Raw genomic sequence first — 17,904 nt, forward strand, 5'->3', positions numbered from 1 at the left:
TGACTGTTCCAGTAACACCAAAGGAAGACACACCTCAGCAGAGTTAACTGTGGTTCTTAACCAAGGCACACAGCAGAAACCACTAGGGGCCTATTTAAAGTCCACCCAACCCAGTGGATCAAGGGTCTGCAGTGAGTGAGGGGGAGTGGAACAGTACCAACATCTCCACACTGTTCTGATCAGTTGCTGCAACAGTCTGAATCAACGGGCCTTCCTTTACTGGAAAAGGTTCATTCTCCTTCAGTAAAGTCTAGATCAATGCTCTCCAGTAGAACTTTCTGCAATGGTGTAAGTGTTTTATATTTGCAATGTCCAATATGGCAGCCACTAACCATTTGTGGCTATTTTAGCACTTGAAATGTAGCTAGGGAACTGAAAAACTAAATTATTAACTAAATTTAAATAGTCACATGTGACTAGTGACAACATTAAACAGATCAGGTATAGATTCTAACCAAATCGCTATTCATTCCATTGCTCTTCCCACAAAACAGTTAATTATGAGGTGCACATCTTGTGGGGGAAGTGTTTCCGATTATAATGCCCAACCTTGGGCTAGTCCAAGGGTGTGGATCACTCACAAGCAATAAAAGCACATACTAGAAAAAAGCAGTTTCAGGCCAGGCACGGTGGCTCATGCCTGTAATCCCAGCACTTTGGGAGGCCAAGGTGGGCGGATCACCTGAGGTCGGGAGTTCAAGACCAGCCTGGCCAATGTGGTGAAACCCTGTCTCTACTAAAAATACAAGAAATCAGCCGGGCCTGGTGGCAGGTGTCTGTAATCCCAGCTACTTGGGAAGCTGATGCAGGATAATCGCTTGAACCCAGAAGGTGGAGGTTGCAGTGACCCGAAATCGTGCCTCTGCACTCCAGCCTGGGTGACAAAAGCGAAACTCAGCCTCGGGGAAAAAAAAAAAAAAAAAAAAGCAAAGAAAAAGCAAAAGCTGTTTCACTGACAAGGGGACTCCACGATATGAAACCGAAGAGCTCACTGCCACAGCTAACTGTCCCCAGGACCTCTCAGTGTGCACACTGCTATGCTAGATGCTCCTTGTGCATAATCACATCTACTCTCACTTTCTTCATTTTCCAGATCAGAAAACAGATTAAACAAGAGAAACTGGTGTGCCCAAGGTCACATTACTAGAAGCAGGGAAACTGGGATTCCAACCCCTCACAAAACTCCAGAGCCTGCACCTGTAACTCTGACATTGCACTGCCTTTAGCAGCCAGCGGCATTTGACAAAATACAATATATTTTTAATTTAACAAGCAAAAACGAGAAAATACAGTGTGAATAATGCACCGGTCATAAACATTTGGTTTAGAAAAAACAGTAGAACTTTATTCTTTGATAACAATGTCTCTCCTAAAAATATCTAGCTTTAGGCACAGTGGCGTTCAATTCGTGTTCCACTGAAAGTTCCAAGTGAATTTCATATGAAGAAAGAATCTCACACATACTGGAAATAAATTTTTCAAAATCCAGGAGTTTGAAAATCACCACTTTACTGATAGCAAAATGTACTGGATAGCTAAGATCAGCCAGACCACGTTTTAAATAGCTCCCACAGATAAGTGAAATACACAGATTACACGGGTTTGTAATATTAAGAAGCATATTTAGAAATGCAGGTTTCAATCACATACCAACCTTCTTGTAGTTGTTGCAACTGCCTCTTGAGAGAAGCCAGTTTGTCCTGATACATCCTATTAAAAAAAAAGTCACACTAACAGATAAAAACATTCAATACTCAATTCCAAAATAACCTACTCACAGAAATTAGCTGGGCTGTTATGGGAAGGTCATTAATGTCCCTTTAAGGAAGACAGGAAAGTAAAGTCTGCTTGCTGGCTTAAAATGCATCAGCAGCCACAGGGATCAGAAAGGAACAAGAACCCGGCGTTCCTCAATCTTATTCTAATTTTGTAGATTCTCCCATGTTATCCCACCTTTAGAGAACTCGTCTAAAACTTGCAACGATAGCAGATTTTAATAAATAAGTGACAATGATAAACAGGCAAGAACACACACAATGTAGAAATGGCATGAAACACAACTCTTACGTCGACTCTACAATTAAATTGTAAGTTACAAGGGAGTAACATTATGCCTTCAGCATGTTTTCTACGTAGACAGGCTTAGCAGTGTAAGAACTAAGTTAATAAACCTTCACGTCATTTTTTCAAGCACTGGTCTTTTAGGATCAGAGAAATAATAGTAATTCAGAAAGAAAAGTTAAAAGGCAGCATTTACTTGCAGCCCCAGCTGGATGGGAACACACAGCACACACAAAGCAAAAGCATTTGGTATGTTAGTTTTTTCCTCTCACATCTAATGGATTATAGGCAGTCATAACTTCAGCAAGTCGGCCTGAAGGTGGGTTCCACATATCAATCACATTTCAGCAAATATTTTTGCTTCTACCTGAAAAACACCCCCAATTTAACAGTGATAAACAAGATTTGTGATCTGAAAGAACACTGTCCAACATATAACAAGCACAATAACCTTTTGGTATATGTGCTGCTGAAGTGAGCACATGGGCGTGATAACCTTTTTAGTGCTCAAATAAGGGCTGCAAATACAACCAACCCTCTGTAAGGGGAGGAGAGTAGGCAGAATTTGAGACTCACACATGTCTGACTCTTTTAGGGCAAATTCTGACGTACTTTCGATGTTCACCTTGAATTACACAAGGCATTCCATTTTAACCGAAATTATTTTCTATATCATCAAATACTAAGAGAGGCCAGGCGAGGTGGCTCACACCTGTAATCCCAGCACTTTAGGAGGCCAAGGTGGGTGGATCACTTGAGGTCAGGAGTTCGCGACCAACCTGACCATCATGGTGAAACCCTGTCTCTACAAAAAAAAAAAAAATTAGCCAGACATGGTGGTGGGTGCCTGTAATCCCAGCTACTCGGGAGGCTGAGGCAGAAGAATAGCTTGAACCCAGGAGGTGGAGGTTGCACTGAGCTGAGATCATGCCACTGCACTCCAGCCTGGGCGACAGAGCAAGACCCCATCTCAAAAAAAACAAAAAAACAAAAAAAACACTAAGGGGCACAATCAAAAGATCATCTCAAAATGCTGAAACCTATCAAGTACAGGAGAGGGAACAAATGAGTAAACCATGTACAAGTATTCAGAAACCCAAGCTATTTTCCACTTTGAGAGCGCCAGTCAATACCTTTGAATTCTGAGTCTGTCAATACTGACAGATTGAAGAAGTAAGCAACAACAGTAAAAAATTCACATTCATGGAGATCGTGCATGAGGAAAAGAACAGGTATGTAAAAATACCTCTCAAATGGTCAAGGTAAACCAAACTTTTTGCTTGAAGAGAATAAAAAGCAAGCACAGCTTCAGAAATGAAACTGTGAGAAGGATCAAATGAATTATTAAAGTAATCCTTCTTAGGCCAAGGTAGGAGGATCACTTGAGGCCAGGAGTTTGAAACCAGCCCGGGCAACATCACAAGACCGCATCTCTACAAAAAATTAAAACATCAGCCAGGCATGGTGACATGTGCCTGTAGTCCTAGCTACTTGGAAGGCTGAGGCAGGAGGATCACTTGAGCTCAGAAGTCTGAGGCTGCATTGAGCCATGACTGTGCCATTGCACTCCAGCCTGGGCAATAGAGCAAGACCCCGTCTCTTAAAAAAGAAAGGAAAAAAAAGGCTGGGCACGTTGGCTCATTCTTGTAATCCTAGCACTCCAGGAGGCCGAAACAGGAGAAATGCTTGAGCTCAGGCATTCGAGACCAGTCTGAGCAACATAGTGAGATCTTATTTCTACTAAAAATTCTAAAAATCAGCTGGGCATGGTGGCACGTGCCTGTTGTCCCAGCTATTTGGAAGGCTGAGGTGGGAGGATCAATGGATTGAGCCTCGGAGGTTGAGACTGCAGTGAGCTGCTACCATGCCACTGCACTCCAGCCCAGGCAACAAAGCAAGATCCTGTCTCAAAAAAACAAGTGGCCCAGCACGATGGCTCAGACCTGTAATCTCAACAGGACGGGAGGCTGAGGCAGGCAGATCACCTGAGGTCAGGAGTTCAAGACCAGCCTGGCCAACATGGTGAAACCCCGTCTCTACTAAAAATACAAAAAAAAAAAAAAAAATCAGCCAGCCGTGGTGGCACATGCCTGTAGTCCCAGCTACTCAGGAGGCTTAGCCACGACAATTACTTGAACTCAGGAAGTGGAAGTTGCACTGAGCCGAGATTGTGCCATTGCACTCCAGCCTGGGTGACAGAGTGAGACTCTGCTTCAAAAAAAAAAAAAAAAAAAAAAGTAATCCGTCTTTATTCAGCACTGGTTAGACCTAGCTGAATTACCCCTTTGAATTTTAAAGCACAAAAACAATGAGAGAATCCAGAGGATGGCCACAAAACATTTGCAAAAAGGACCTAAAGTGAAAGGAATGTGGATCATCTTGTTAAAAGGTAAAGAACTTTAAAAATCTGACACATTCAACAAACACACATTAAATATACTTTATACTGTTTTCTATCTGGGTGTACGTTAAAAGTGAGTGAGTTTTTTGTTTCTCTGGAATCTGTTCAGCTGTGGCTCTGTCTGAAGACAATGAGAAGTCTTGGATGAGAGCATGTGCAAACACGGACAGAGCACTGGCCTGAGAGTCAGCAGGTGGCCAGGCAGGGTGGTTCACGCCTGTAATCCCAGCACTTTGGGAGACCAAAGCAGGTGGATTACCTGAGGGCAAGAGCTTTGACACCAGCCTGGTCAACATGGAGAAACCCCGTCTCTATTAAAAATATGAAAATTATTAGCCGGGCATGGTGGCACGTGCCTATAGTCCTGGCTACTCAGGAGGCCGGGGCAGGAGAACTGCTTGAGCCCAGGAGGCAGAGGTTGCAGTGAGCCAAGATCACGCCACTGCACTCCAGCCTGGGCAACAGAGCAAGACTCCGTCTCCACAAAAAATAAATAAATACAAACAAAAATTAGCCAGGCATGGTGGTACATGCCTGTAATCCCAGCTACTTGGGAGGCTGAGGCAGGAGAATCACTTGAACCTGGGAGGCGGAGGTTGCAGTGAGCCGAGTTTGCGCCACTGCACTCCAGCCTGGGCGACTGAGACTCTGTCTCAAAAAAAAATTAAATCAATAAATACAAATAAATAAATAAATGAGAGTCAGCAGCCCTGCTTTTCAACTGGGGCTTCTCTGAGCTCTCCAGGCCTCCAGCGCCTTGTCTAGCATGTTAGTGCAGTGAGTTCACACTCATCTGAGAAGCCAGCTGCTTCCAGACACCAATTATCTTCTCTGTGCACCAGTGCGCCCATTACAAAAGAAAAACCAAGGCCGGGCGCAGTGGCTCACGCCCGTAATCCCAGCACTTTGGAAGGCCGAGGTGGGCAGATCACGAGCTCAGGAGTGCGAGACCAGCCTGGCCAACGTGGTGAAACCCCGTCTCTACTAAAAATACAAAACTTAGCTGGGCGTGGTAGCATGCGCCTGGAGTCCCAGCTACTCGGGAGGCTGAAGCGGGAGAATCATTTGAGCCTGGGAGGCGGAGGTTGCAGTGAGCCGAGATCCTGCCACTGCACTCCAGTATGGGTGACAGAGCGAGGCTCTGTCTCAAGAAAAAAAGCAGTAAGTGGTAAAAGGTCCTTTCCTGCTGTACAGCCTCATTCCCTCCCCTGTGTCCACTGCCCTCAAGATTCTTTCTAGGGAGTACTCAACAGAGTCTTATAATGCGAAGACTGATTAAATGTAATTAATTTAAAGTGGAGAAATTGCAAATATACATGGTCTTTGGAAGCGCTATGGTCAAAATCATATACACAAGGTCACTACAGATTAAGTATCCCTTATCTGAAATGCTCTGGGATCAGAAGTGTTTTGGATTTTTTCAAATTTTAGATTATTTGCAATATACTTACCAGTTGAGCATCCCAAATCCAAAACTCGGAAATCTGAAATAGTGCAATGAGCATTTCCTTTGAGCATCATGCTGGCACTCAGGAAGTTTTAGTTTTGGGAGCATTTGAGATTTCAGATTTGGGATGCTCAACCTATAAAAAGATTTTGTTGTCAATTCTATGTTCCAGTAAAGACACAGGCAAATCATACTCACTGTTCCTTCATTTCTACATAGTCTTCTTCATCATGCTTTGCCAGGTCAGTTTCACTAGCATCCTCAGTGTCTGAACAAAGTTAGGAAAGAGGGGCTAGTTAAAATCATAATTCACAGAGCTGGCGTCACCTGACACAGGGTAGGCACTCAATAAACTCCCATAAAATCAATTTCTATTCAATGCAGGCTGGCACAAAGTCATCCATGAAAAACACTACATACAGTTAGCAGGCCATCCCTATCTGCAAACGTGAAACCTGTGGACATGGAAGGCCAATGCAAAGAATTTGAGTATCCTGAGGTTATGATATCCATGAAGTCCCGGAACCAGTCCCCCATGGATATTGAGGGATAGCTGTACTTCAGAAAAGAAAAGGCCATTTCCAACTTACAGTCAGATGTATGCAAAAAGCTTGCCTTTACCTGAAATGCAGCCACAGAAGAGGGTGTCTCAGACACAGGCAGTTATGGTGAAGGCTGCCACTTCTGCAGAAACAACAATGCTGGCAATTCAAGAAAGGAGATGCGGGCGTAAGAGTGGATACTGCAAGCAGTCAAGCCTTACTCACTGCTCCAGAAAAAAACTAGTATGTACATTCTCTTTTGATACATACCCAGTTGGAACCTTTCACACATTTTACATCAGGATACATGACTGTCCCTCAGTATCCGTGGGGGAACGGTTCCTGCAACTCCCTTGGATACCAAAATCCTCAGTTGCTCAAGTCTTTGACAAAATGGCACACAGTATTTGCATACAACCTACGCACATCTTCCAGTATACTTTTTTTTTATGAGACACAGTCTCATTCTGTCACCCAGGCTGGAGTACAGTGGCACGATCTTGGCTCACTGAAACCTCCACCTTCTGGGTTCAAACGATTCTCCTGCCTCAGCTTCCCAAATAGCTGGGATTACAGGGGTGCACCACCATGCCCAGCTAATTTTTGTATTTTTAGTAGAGACGGAGTTTCACCATGTTGGCCAGGCTGGTCTTGAACTCCTGGCCTCAACTGAACCGCCTGCCTCGGCCTCCCAAAGTGCTGGGATTACAGGCATGAGCCACCATGCCCAGACAACAGTACACTTTAAATCATCTCTAGATTACTTAAAATATCCAGGCCAGGCATGGCGGCTCATGCCTGTAATCCCCGCACTTTGGAAGGCCAAAGTGGGCAAATCACCTGAGGCCAGGAGTTCCAGACCATCCTGGCCAATGCGGAGAAACCCCATCTCTACTAAAAACACAAAAGTTAAGGCCGGGTGCATTGGCTCACGCCTGTAATCCCAGCACTTTGGGAGGCCAAAGCAGGTGGCTCACCTGAGGTCGGGAGTTTGAGACCAGCCTGACCAACATGGAGAAATCCTCTCTCTACTGAAAATACAAAATTAGCTGGGGGTGGTGACACATGCCTGTAATCCCAGCTACTCCCAGCTACTTGAGAGGCTGAGGCAGGAGAATGGTTTGAGCTGAGATCATGCCATTGCACTCCACCCTGGGCAACAAGAGCGAAACTCCATCTCAAAAAAAAAAAAAAATGAACAAAACAAACAACAAATAAAACCACAAAAATTAGCCAGGCATGGTGGCAGGTGCCTGTAATCCCAACGACTCCAGAGGCTGAGGCAGGAGAATTGCTTGAACCCCGGAGATGGAGGTTGCAGTGAACTGAGATTTCGACACTGCACACCAGCCTGGGTGATAGAGTGAGACTCCACCTCAAAAAAAAAAAAAAAAAAAAGAAAGGTTACTTACAATATCCAATAAAATGTAAACACTACGTAAGTAGTTGTACACTACACTGTTTAGGAATAACAAAGAAAGTCTGCACATGTTCAGTACAGATCCAATTTTTTCCGGAATATTTTTGAGCTGCGCTTAGTTGAATTCACAGATGCAGAATCCACAGACATGGAGCACCAACTGTATACAATAAAAAAGGGAATCTGACACAAGTATTTTCCAAGTTATAACTAAAGGGAACAAGGAGGAGGCCAGATGCTCAAATGAAAATTGTTTCAAAACATCTTAAACATTGTTCTTAGAACAAGCTAATGGCTGGGGTGTCTACAAATTTTTAACAGCCCCTATACTGGAAGGAAAAAAAAACCCTCAATTTTGGCTCCACCGCGCCCCCTCGTGAGGATGAGATGCAGCGCAAGTGCTTCACATTCAAAATCTCTAGTTAAGCCGCGTCTTCGGATGGAGTTAAACCGAAGGCAGTCCTTCAACTTTCTGTGTCATGCATATGCAGCTGTCTTTTGTAAGGCTGTTGCAGATCCAATTCCCCACAAACCCTTCTCCCCTCCTTCAGTTAAGAGGCCTTCCCTGAGTTCCTGTCATGGTCAGCCACATTACTTGGCACTCGGGAAATTCAGATGAATAAAACGTATGCACCATTCCAAACAGCTGGTCTAGCTTTTGCTCCACGGCCCGATTTTGTCCCAGAATAGTCCACTCACATATAGATCTCTCTTTATCTCCTCTTTCTTCTCCCTTGATCTTTCATATTTCATGACCCTCCTCCTCCTCCATCCCTCCAAAATAGCGTCCTCAAATTATAAAGCTCAGTTTGAAAAGCAAGGCTCTGAGACGCTGTGATGACAGTGTAGAGCATGGAACTGAAAACACAACACCTGGGGACCATTAAGCAAATCCCTCCCTTACCTGTTTCCGGGAGGGGGCGGGTGGGGAGAACATTTACTGAGTATTTACTGTACCAGGCCAAGTACTTTATGCGCATGTCATTTAATCCCTATACCGACCCTAGGAAGTGCTTTCTAGGTCAGGTGTGGGAATTAAACAGCTCCATTACAGCAGGGTAAATCGAGGCTGGAAACTTTAGTTTACAAAGCTAAGTGACAGAGCCAAATTTAAACCTGTATCTGGCTGGTTCTAGGTCCCTTTCCTTTAACCAACCTGAGTTGTCCTACCTAAAACATAGCTGACATGCATTTCGGGGGTGAGGAGGGGCAACTTTGGACTCTGATGCTCTCAGACACAAAAAAGGGGGGAACTACACTCGGTGCATTCAGTAAATGAGTTTCTCATTCCTACTAGTGAAGATGTGAGGTTCAATCAGAGACGGCTGGGAGGGAGGACGGGGTCTTAAAGGGACCCCCAGCGTGACAACGTCTAAGTCCCCTCTCCCCATCACAGTCGAGTGTAACGCACCCAGGGCTTCCCCGCTACTCCAGAGCGGATGGGAGTAACTTCCCCGAGTCCGGCAACTCCCGGCGGCCCCTCCACGCAGCCCCAGGCCCCAGAGGCCGCCCCGCCCCTCTCCCAAGCAGCCCCACCCCCTCCCCCAGCGGTCCCACCTCCGCTCCCGGCGGCCAGGATAGCTGCAGGACTCACCTTCGTCCGACTCGCGGCCCCGACAGCTGCGCTCGTCGTCCTCGGCGCTCTCCAGCTCTTCGTCCTCCTCGGGGTAGTACTCGGGGGCCGGCGGCGCTCCAGCCTGGGCCGGGGCCGGGGCCAGCAGCCCCGCGGCACTCATGTCGCCTCTGACCGCAGCTGAGCGTGGCCCAGGGACACCGCGGCCACCCGCCCTCGGTACTCGCCGTCTGCCTAGCAGCGTCCGAGTGAGCCCCCAACTCGAGGAGCGGGAGCCGCGACAGCCGCGGCGACCCCTTCCCGGTCTCCGCCGAGCTCCGCCCCCCGCGCCCGCGCTCGGCAACCGGGGCCTCGCGCCGCAAGCGACTTCCGGGTCGAGAGCTGCCCGACGACGGCCTGACTCCGCCATCCTTGGGGGAGTGGAGATGCCGCTGGACGCCCCCGTCGCCACAACCTCAGCCCTTTCATCGCCGTCTTAAAATCCTTAAAGTATAGTGGGGGAGGGGCGGAGCCAGGTTCTCTAGAGTCAGGCAAATCTACGGGCAGGCCCAGCAGCCGTCAGGGCCCCGAGGCTCCCAGGCGACTTCCGGAAACAGCCACCAGGCGGCGCCTGGAGCTAGAACTAAAGCGGGGATCGTTAGCGACCTAGGGGCGGAGGGTTTGAAGGGCCCTTGGCAGGTGGAGGTGGTCTCTAATCTAAGCAGGGGAACCACGCGAACTGCCCCCTTGTTAGGTCGGAAAACCTAGACATCCAGAGTGTGCGTGATCATGCAGCCTGGCTCCTCCTGTGACTACTTAGAGCTTTATTAAGAGCTAAAAGACAAGGATGCTGATATTCCATCCTGAGGACAGCAAAACAGTATTTTCCCAGCCCTTAGGAATCCTTTCTATTTGTGTAAGGTTTATTCGATAAGATGGTCCCCCCGGTTTTACAAACGAGAAACGAGCTATCGTTTGCCTAAAAAAAAATAGCAACGTCCAGTCTGATTTTTTAGACTCGGAGACCCAGGCCCTCTGCGGTACAGCTGCCTTGAATATTAATTTTTTCAAAGGTGCTTTTGCCTAATCCAACAGCTTGCTCTGAGCTCTCAGCTGAAGAAGGGGAGAATTTGCCTACCAGAAGTTATTTGGCTAAGCAAGACCTACATGGAAGCTTAAAAAACAGGAGAGCTGAGTATCTGCAAGAATTAATTTGTGCGATTCCCTCTGAGTAGAAGAGGGACACGGTGTTACAAGTTTTGCTCAACGAATAGATTTAAGGTGTCCCTTTAGCTAAGAGCAGTGTGGTCTGGTGTGTAGCGAGAAAAAAGGATAAGGTTTTTAATGGTTTGTCCAAAGTAGCCCCACTTTTATGTTCCACCCGAGTCTCCGTAGGAAACGCAACCAGTAGTGAAAATGAACACAGATGTGAAAACCAGGGTGGAACCGAATATTCCCATTCTCAGACCTTTGTGATCAAATTTATCTCTGAATTGGCCCCCATGGACTCTTCTAAAAATTAAACATTATTCCCATCCCATTTATTTTGACATTTATTTACTACCTTGCTTTAATTAAAATCTTGGCTCTATTTGTAAGGGATTTTTTGTCCCAACAAAACTAAAGAATTTCCAGAATGGAATGCTAAGATGTCTTTCCAGGAGTTCCGAGATCTTCTGAAGCGCCTTCTAAATAAGAATCATTCTCAGATCTCACTGTAGGTCTGCCATCTATATTTAAACTAGGATTTCAGAACTGTCTCTTGTCCAAAAGATGAAGTCATTTTCTTTCTTTGTGCTGTTGGAGCACATCTAAATTATTTGCAATCAACTATATTGAGTAACTTGCGTTCCTATCAGTAGCAATAATCATAGTGCAGAAAAAGCAAAGATTTTAGAAATCAAGAGTTCATTGATACAATGAATTTTTAAGTTTATTTCGTTGCTAAATGGTTTCCTTTCATGATGCTGAGATTTTTATCATGCTTATGTTTTACTGCTATCTTCTTGACTGCAAACAGCATCTGTAAATGGTCATGCATTTCTTTTTTATATGTAATGAACAGACACAACTGAGCACTTGGGTGATGAAAACTTAGCCCATTTTTTCTACCCAGATTGCCAGCTGCAGAACTAAAAAATGCTCTTAAGTGAAGGTGGACCTACTCAAAAAAATTATCGTGTGGCTTTAGTCTTACCCAACCTTTAGATTTATTTAATATGATTTAGGACAGTCGCTAATCTCCTGTAAAAATCAAGTTCCCTCAAAACCAAGTTTTACCACCTTGAAATCTTTTTTCTGTATGCCTTCTCAAAATGGTACTCAGCCACACCGCTCAGCAACTCAACTTGACTTGAAATGAAGCGCTGCCAGCCCCATTTCCACAACTTCTTTGCTTCCAGGCCTTCTCTGCCTACCCTAACACCCAAACTGAAACTTTAAAAGGGGACATCACAATTGGAATGGGGTGTGATTTTTTTTTTTTTTCTTTTTTTTTTGAAACGGAGTTTTGCTGTTTCGCCCTGGCTGGAGTGAAGTGGCGTCATCTCGACTCACTGCAACCTCCGCCTCCTGGGTTCAAGTGATTCTTCTGCCTCAGCCTTTTGAGTAGCTGGGATTACAGGCGTGCGCCACCACGCCCCGCTAATTTTTGTAATTTTAGTAGAGACGGGATTTCACCATGTTGGCCAGGCTGGTCTGGAACTCTTGACCTCAGGTGATGGAGTATGATCGTTCAACACTAGAAGAAACATGTATACTGTTTAGAACACAAACACATTTTGTCAGCTGGAGTTAAAAAGTTAACAATCGAGGGTTCTCTGAGAACTAAGGCCCTGTATACATCTGACAAAACTGAGGATCAAAATGTGTTCCTGAAACGAAACAATTTCTTCATAAAATGCTAAATTCTAAAGTCCATAAACTTACTTATGGTGTTAAGAGTAAGGAAAGCAGTTTTCTGTTTCCGGTGTTGATCAGCATATCCAGTTTCACAAAAATAACACAAATGGGTCTTAGTAGCATGATGCACTTTCACCCCTGGCAGGCACTATCCTTTAGCGTGGATCAAGAGGAGTCTCTGATTATCACATATTACACTTGGGTCAAAGCTCGTTATCCTTTGGCCACTCGTTCACATAAAATCATTAAAACCTGTGGCCCTGGAAAAAGGTTATACTGAATAGGTTTGCTGAAACCTTGTAAGCTAATGATAGGGTTCCTACTAGTCTTCCTACTGTCATAAAAACCTACAAACTGAAAATTTCTAAAGCTTTGTTCTTGCACCCACCAAAATGTGCCCTGCATTGAACGCTTAGTTGGGCAAAGTATGCACCAAGTACTGTGTAGAGATTTTTTTTCCCCCAACGGTACCAAACTGACGGCTGCTGAACTCAATGCAAGGAGAAGCAACTCCCTTGCAAGAGATTTTAAAAAGAAATGGTTTAAATCCAGGAAATTTTTACAAATCCTGGGCAAATAAATGCTATATTAGTTCATGGCAGAATTACTAAGAAAGCTGTGCAAGGTTTAGCGAGTGACTGGGGTCCTCCCCAAAGGCTTTAACATGGTGGTCCCTGGGAATCTCCCAAGAAAAGTAAAGGCGTGGGGAGAAGCGCCATGAACTTTGACCCGAGAGCAGCACACACAAGACTGACCGCACCCCAGGCCACCCCAGGCGGGCCCGTGGGTTACTAAAGTTGCAAAGTCTTCCGCGTCTGAGGAGACCCCGCCCTGCCCTGGCCCGCCCACCGAAAACTCCGCCAATCTTTGGGCTCCATCGACCGCTCGGCTTCCCAGGCTCTATCAATCAAATACCTATATACGGCCCCGGCCCTGTGCCCCGCGATCAGGGAAGGTCAGTAGATTGCCTATTGGAGCTGAGCTGGGGGCGTGGTCCGGGGGCAGGGGGCGGGCGCACTGAGTCGGTGGGGCGGGGCGTGCTCGGCGCAGTCGGGTGCGATTGGCCACCCCTGGCAGGAGCCGCACCTCGGACAGCAGCAGCGGCGGCCGCGGGAGGGTCCGTGTGGCGCCGGGCGGCGGGGTCCTGCGTGTAGAGTGGGGCGCAACGCGGAGCTCGCGAGCAGAGGCTCTGCACAGCCTGATCCGGCACTCAGCGACCGGACCCAAGGATCCGCCGGGGAACAAGCCACAGGAGAGCGACTCAGGAACAAGTGTGGGAGAGGAAGCGGCGGCGGCGGCGGCGCCGGGCCCGGGGGTGGTGACAGCAGGTCTGAGGTGAGAGCACCGGGGCGCCGGACGGTGACAGTGGGAGCCGAAGCGGCGGAACCCTAGGCGGAGTGAGGGCGCGGGGGACCCGAGTGAGAGGAGTTCCGGGAGAGGGCTCGACAGTGCAGACTGTGGAGAGGAGACCCCGGGAGGGACCGGGACTGCGGGTGAGGAGAGGGGACTCCGAGAGGTACCGAGGCAGTGGCTTTGAGTGGAGAGGACTCCGAGGGGATCCCAGACTGAAAGTCTGAAGGGAGAGGTCCCCAAGAGGGGCCGGGACAGTGCGCTTGAGAGGAGGGGACCCGGAGAGGGGCTGGGGTAGCGGGGTGAGGGGTGGGTGCCTCAGGAGGCACTAGGATAGGGGAATGAGGGGAGGGGTCCCCCGAGGGACCAGGTCCCGGAAAGGGTCCGGGACAGCCCGGAGAGGGGAAGGGTCCTCGAGAGGAGCCGGCACTGAGAGTCTGAGAGATGGGGACCCCGAGAGGGGCTGGGACAGCACTCGGGGAGAGGAGACCCTGAGTTGAGGGGAGGGGACCCAGAGAGAAGCCGGGACAGAGTGAAGAGAGGGGACCGATCAGGGGATGTGAAGACAGGGGACCCCCCCCCAAGAGGGCTTAGAACAGAGTTGAGAAGACCCCAGGAAAGGCCAGGACAGCGGGAGAAGAGGAGGGGTCCCGGAGAGGGGCTGGGCTGGGACAGCGGAGCTGAGAGCAGGACACCCCGAGAGAGGCAGGGACAGCGGGTGTGAGGAGGGAGACCCCGAGAGGGGCCAGGACGGCGGGGTAAGAGGAGGGGACCCCCAGAGGGCACGGGACAGCGCATGCGAGCGTGGGACCCCGAGAGGGGCTTTGAGCGTCGGTTGCAGGCGCGGACCCCGAGGGAGGAGCAGTGCGCCAGGGCTGTGGGTCGGGCCCCCAGTCAGCACAGCGGGGGCCCGGCGTGAGAAGCGAGGGAGCGGGCGGGGGGTCGCGCCCGCTAAGTTGCGGGAGCCCCCCAGGAACGGCCGCGGCGGGGAGCCTGGGTCGCGGTCGCGGCGTCGAGCGAGTAGGAGCCGGCGGCAGCGCAGACCAGTGGGCTGGGAGGTGCTCCCAGGGTCTGGCATCAGCGACCTCCCTGAGGGTGGAGAGTGAGCCCCCAGGACTCCGGGGGGACTCTGGAGCCGGATTATGTAATGAAACATCTCCGAAGTGGAATGCAAGGGCTGGAGGAGCTGGAGGGGCTGGTGGGGCTGGCCGCAGGACGAAGATCTTGGAATGATCAAGAGACCTGCGCGGCCTTACTACCTCTTCTCACTGGCCCGCTGGCTTCGCATTCGTTCCTTAGAGTTTGATGTGGACGCCTTGAAAGCGAGGGGCTTCCTGATCTTAATGAAAAGGTCAGGTGAAAAGTTGGAAGGGGCTTCTTCAAACCTCCCCCACTTCCCCCACCGCAAGAAGTTGAAAGGGACAGGGATCCTTTTGGAGACCCGTGTTTTAGATGAATGAGAATGTTTCTTTGATAGACCACTGTGTTTTCCTGGACTACTGGTTTTTCATTTTAGCTCAAGGAGCTAAGAAACTTTTTCAGATTTGGCAGCATATCAGTATCAATGTTTATTTACAATGCAGATTTAAAGGGACTATACTAGTTTTGGAATCCGGACTGTTTAGCTTTGATCTGTTGGAGACAGTTGGAAGGTCAAACTAAATTTTCAAAAGAGGTTTTGGAGTCGCATAACTAAGAGCTCTTTCCAGTTAGATTTCTTATCCTAAAAGCTGCCAGGATTGAGCTTTAGGCGTAATTCCAGGACAAGCTAAGGAGAGAGATAAACCTATTTAAACCAGACACCGTGTGTCCTGGTGGGAGGCAAATGTGTGTCTATTAAAAGGCTGAAACAAATAGTGGAAAGCAATAGGGGGTGGGAGGTAAGGGACAGCCTCCTACTCTGAGGGATGTGAAAATTAAACTAATGATCAGGCTAGTGGTTCACAGTACTTAGGATATGTTAATACTGCCCTACCTACTTTTCAAACTCAAATACACATGCTTTGTTATGGTTGTACCAGCAGTTTTGTATTTGAATTTTTAAAACCTCCTTTTCAATGTTTATAGATTGTGTCTCCTCACCTCTTCTCTTGGACTGTGTTCTTTTTTATAGATGCGGACATCAAAAATGATGGTTTCAGGAAAATAGTGAGGAATATAATTATTATATAATGTCAGTTATTTAGATATTACCTTTGTTTCAGGTTTAGAATATGTTTTATTAGAAGTCTTTTGCCAATGTTCCATATGGGCAGTTTCAACTAAGAGGAATAAAGGAATGTTGTATTATTTTCTGAAGATATAATGTAGATGCCTTACATATAACTGCTATGTAAATCCAAGACAAAAATTACTGAAGTTATTTTTATCAGAGTGATAATAAGTAGAGGAGATGCAGTGTTTAGGGATTTTATTTGACATTATCTGATACAGAGCCATTCTTATATGGCTTCAGAGATTGTGGAGCTTGATGTGGTTATGAAAATTCCACTAACATGGCCGGGCACAGTGGCTGACACCTGCGATTACAAATACCAGCACTTTGGGAGGCCGAGGCAGGCGGATCACAAGGTAAGGAGATGGAGACCATCTTGGCCAACATGGTGAAACCCCATCTCTACCAAAATACAAAATATTAGACGGCCATGGTGGTGTGTGCCTGTAGTCCCAGCTACTTGGGAGGCTGAGGCAGAGGAATTTCTTGAACCCAGGAGTCAGAGCTTGCAGTAAGTCAAGATCACGCCACTGCACTTCAGCCTGGCGACAGAGCAAGATTCCATCTCTAAAAGAAAAAAAGAAAATTCCACTAACTAGAAGTCCTCTCCTGAGTTACAGAAATTATACAGATGAGAGGAACAGCAACAGCAAATACAGATTTAAAATATGAGACACTATATTTAAGATGTATTGAGTGTAATTTTTTTACATTAAATTTATTTTTCCAGAATGCTAGGTTGAATTCAAGTAAAAATAAGGTCAGTTAACTCGAAAGGGTATTTAGAACAGGCATATATTCATTTTGCAATGGATACAATGTATGAAATGGTCTATGGAAGGATTGAGAATCTTAACACCGATAATTCTACAAAGTAATGGAAATATTTGAGCAGATGCGCTGTCACCATATTTCTTAGCTCATTTCTGACTGGTACAAATGGTCGTTTCTTAAGACAAAACATTAAATTTATTTCCTTGCAAGAAAAGAAGGTGCTCTGATACTCCCCTAAGTGATGACTAAAGCAGTCATTTCAACCACATGACTTTATGGTATTGATCCAGAGACGTTAAAGAGAGATTCTTTGCAGTAGAAGTTGTAGTGATAGTAAAGGCCTGTAATAACTACATTCCCTGGGGGTTATGAGAGTAGGGATTCTGTGAAAATTGTTTTCATTTGTTTCAAAAAACTAAAACTATACTACGAGAAGCTATAAATATATGAAATCATTATACCTTTACTTGCTTATTTATTTTTTTTTGTTTTGTTTTGTTTTGTTTTGTTTTAATTCTTCAGCTAAAAGAGCGGAAGAGGTGATTTATTTTAGGGTTGTTACACTCAGCCACAAACACAGAAATAGTCCAGAATGTCACAAGTCCAGGGCAGAGGACCAACATGGGCAGTTTTGTTTATGAGCAAGGTGGGTCTCAGAGGTGATCGGCGATCAGAGGGCGATGAAGTTCTAGATCCACTGAGACAAGCTCTAGACAGTAGCATGCAGTCCCACAACTTGTACCAGCATCCCCAGCGCCTGGCATTCCATGTTTCTGCTCCTGTGGCCTCCACGATGCAACAAGCTAGCGGTTTACTTGGACCTCTGCCTCATCTTTCTTCTTTTGCGCTTCAGCCTGCGCATTCGCTTCTTCCTCCACTTGGCTCTCATGGCGCAGAGGTTTCCAGAAAAATGGCGCTAAGGCCGAGAGCTACTTGCTTATTTATTAATTTATTTGAGACGGGGTGTAGCTCTCTGTCACCCAGGTTGGAGTGCAGTGACAGGATGTCCTCTCACTGCAGCCTCTGCCTCCCAAGATCAAGCGATCCTCTTGCCTCAGCCTCCTGAGTAGCTGGGACCACAGGCAAATACCATCACGCCTGGCTTTTTTTTTTCTTCTTCTTTTTTTTTTTTTTTTTTTTGTATTTTTAGTAGAGATGGGGTTTCACAACATTGCCCAGGACGGTCTCAAACTCCTGAGTTCAAGTGATCCACCCGCCTCCACCTCCCAAAATGCTGGGAC

General features: G+C 47.0%; 2 protein-coding genes across 3 annotated transcripts in view; one reads left to right on the top strand and one right to left on the bottom strand.

The window, feature by feature from the left end:
* Positions 1-11,007, bottom strand: part of SUDS3 (SDS3 homolog, SIN3A corepressor complex component) — a 44,233-nt gene extending 33,226 nt beyond the window's left edge. The window contains exons 1-3 of the mRNA XM_033220435.1: positions 9,466-11,007; positions 6,108-6,177; positions 1,655-1,710 (exon numbers count right to left, since the gene is read on the bottom strand). Of these exons, the coding sequence (XP_033076326.1) occupies positions 1,655-1,710; positions 6,108-6,177; positions 9,466-9,853 (514 nt within the window). The 5' untranslated portion in view covers positions 9,854-11,007. The remainder of the gene's footprint in view (positions 1-1,654; positions 1,711-6,107; positions 6,178-9,465) is intronic.
* A 2,392-nt stretch (positions 11,008-13,399) lies between these two features.
* The window catches only part of TAOK3 (TAO kinase 3), a 237,520-nt gene continuing 233,015 nt past the window's right edge, over positions 13,400-17,904 (top strand). Inside the window, exon 1 of one of the 2 annotated variants that reach the window (XM_033220428.1) lies at positions 13,400-13,659. The gene's annotated coding sequence lies outside the window, so the exon portion shown is untranslated. The remainder of the gene's footprint in view (positions 13,660-17,904) is intronic. The other variant, XM_033220434.1, reaches the window with a different exon arrangement.

The sequence above is a fragment of the Trachypithecus francoisi genome, unplaced genomic scaffold (assembly GCF_009764315.1).
Source record: "Trachypithecus francoisi isolate TF-2019V2 unplaced genomic scaffold, Tfra_2.0 Lachesis_group11, whole genome shotgun sequence".
In the NCBI taxonomy this organism is placed as follows: Eukaryota; Metazoa; Chordata; class Mammalia; order Primates; family Cercopithecidae; genus Trachypithecus; species Trachypithecus francoisi.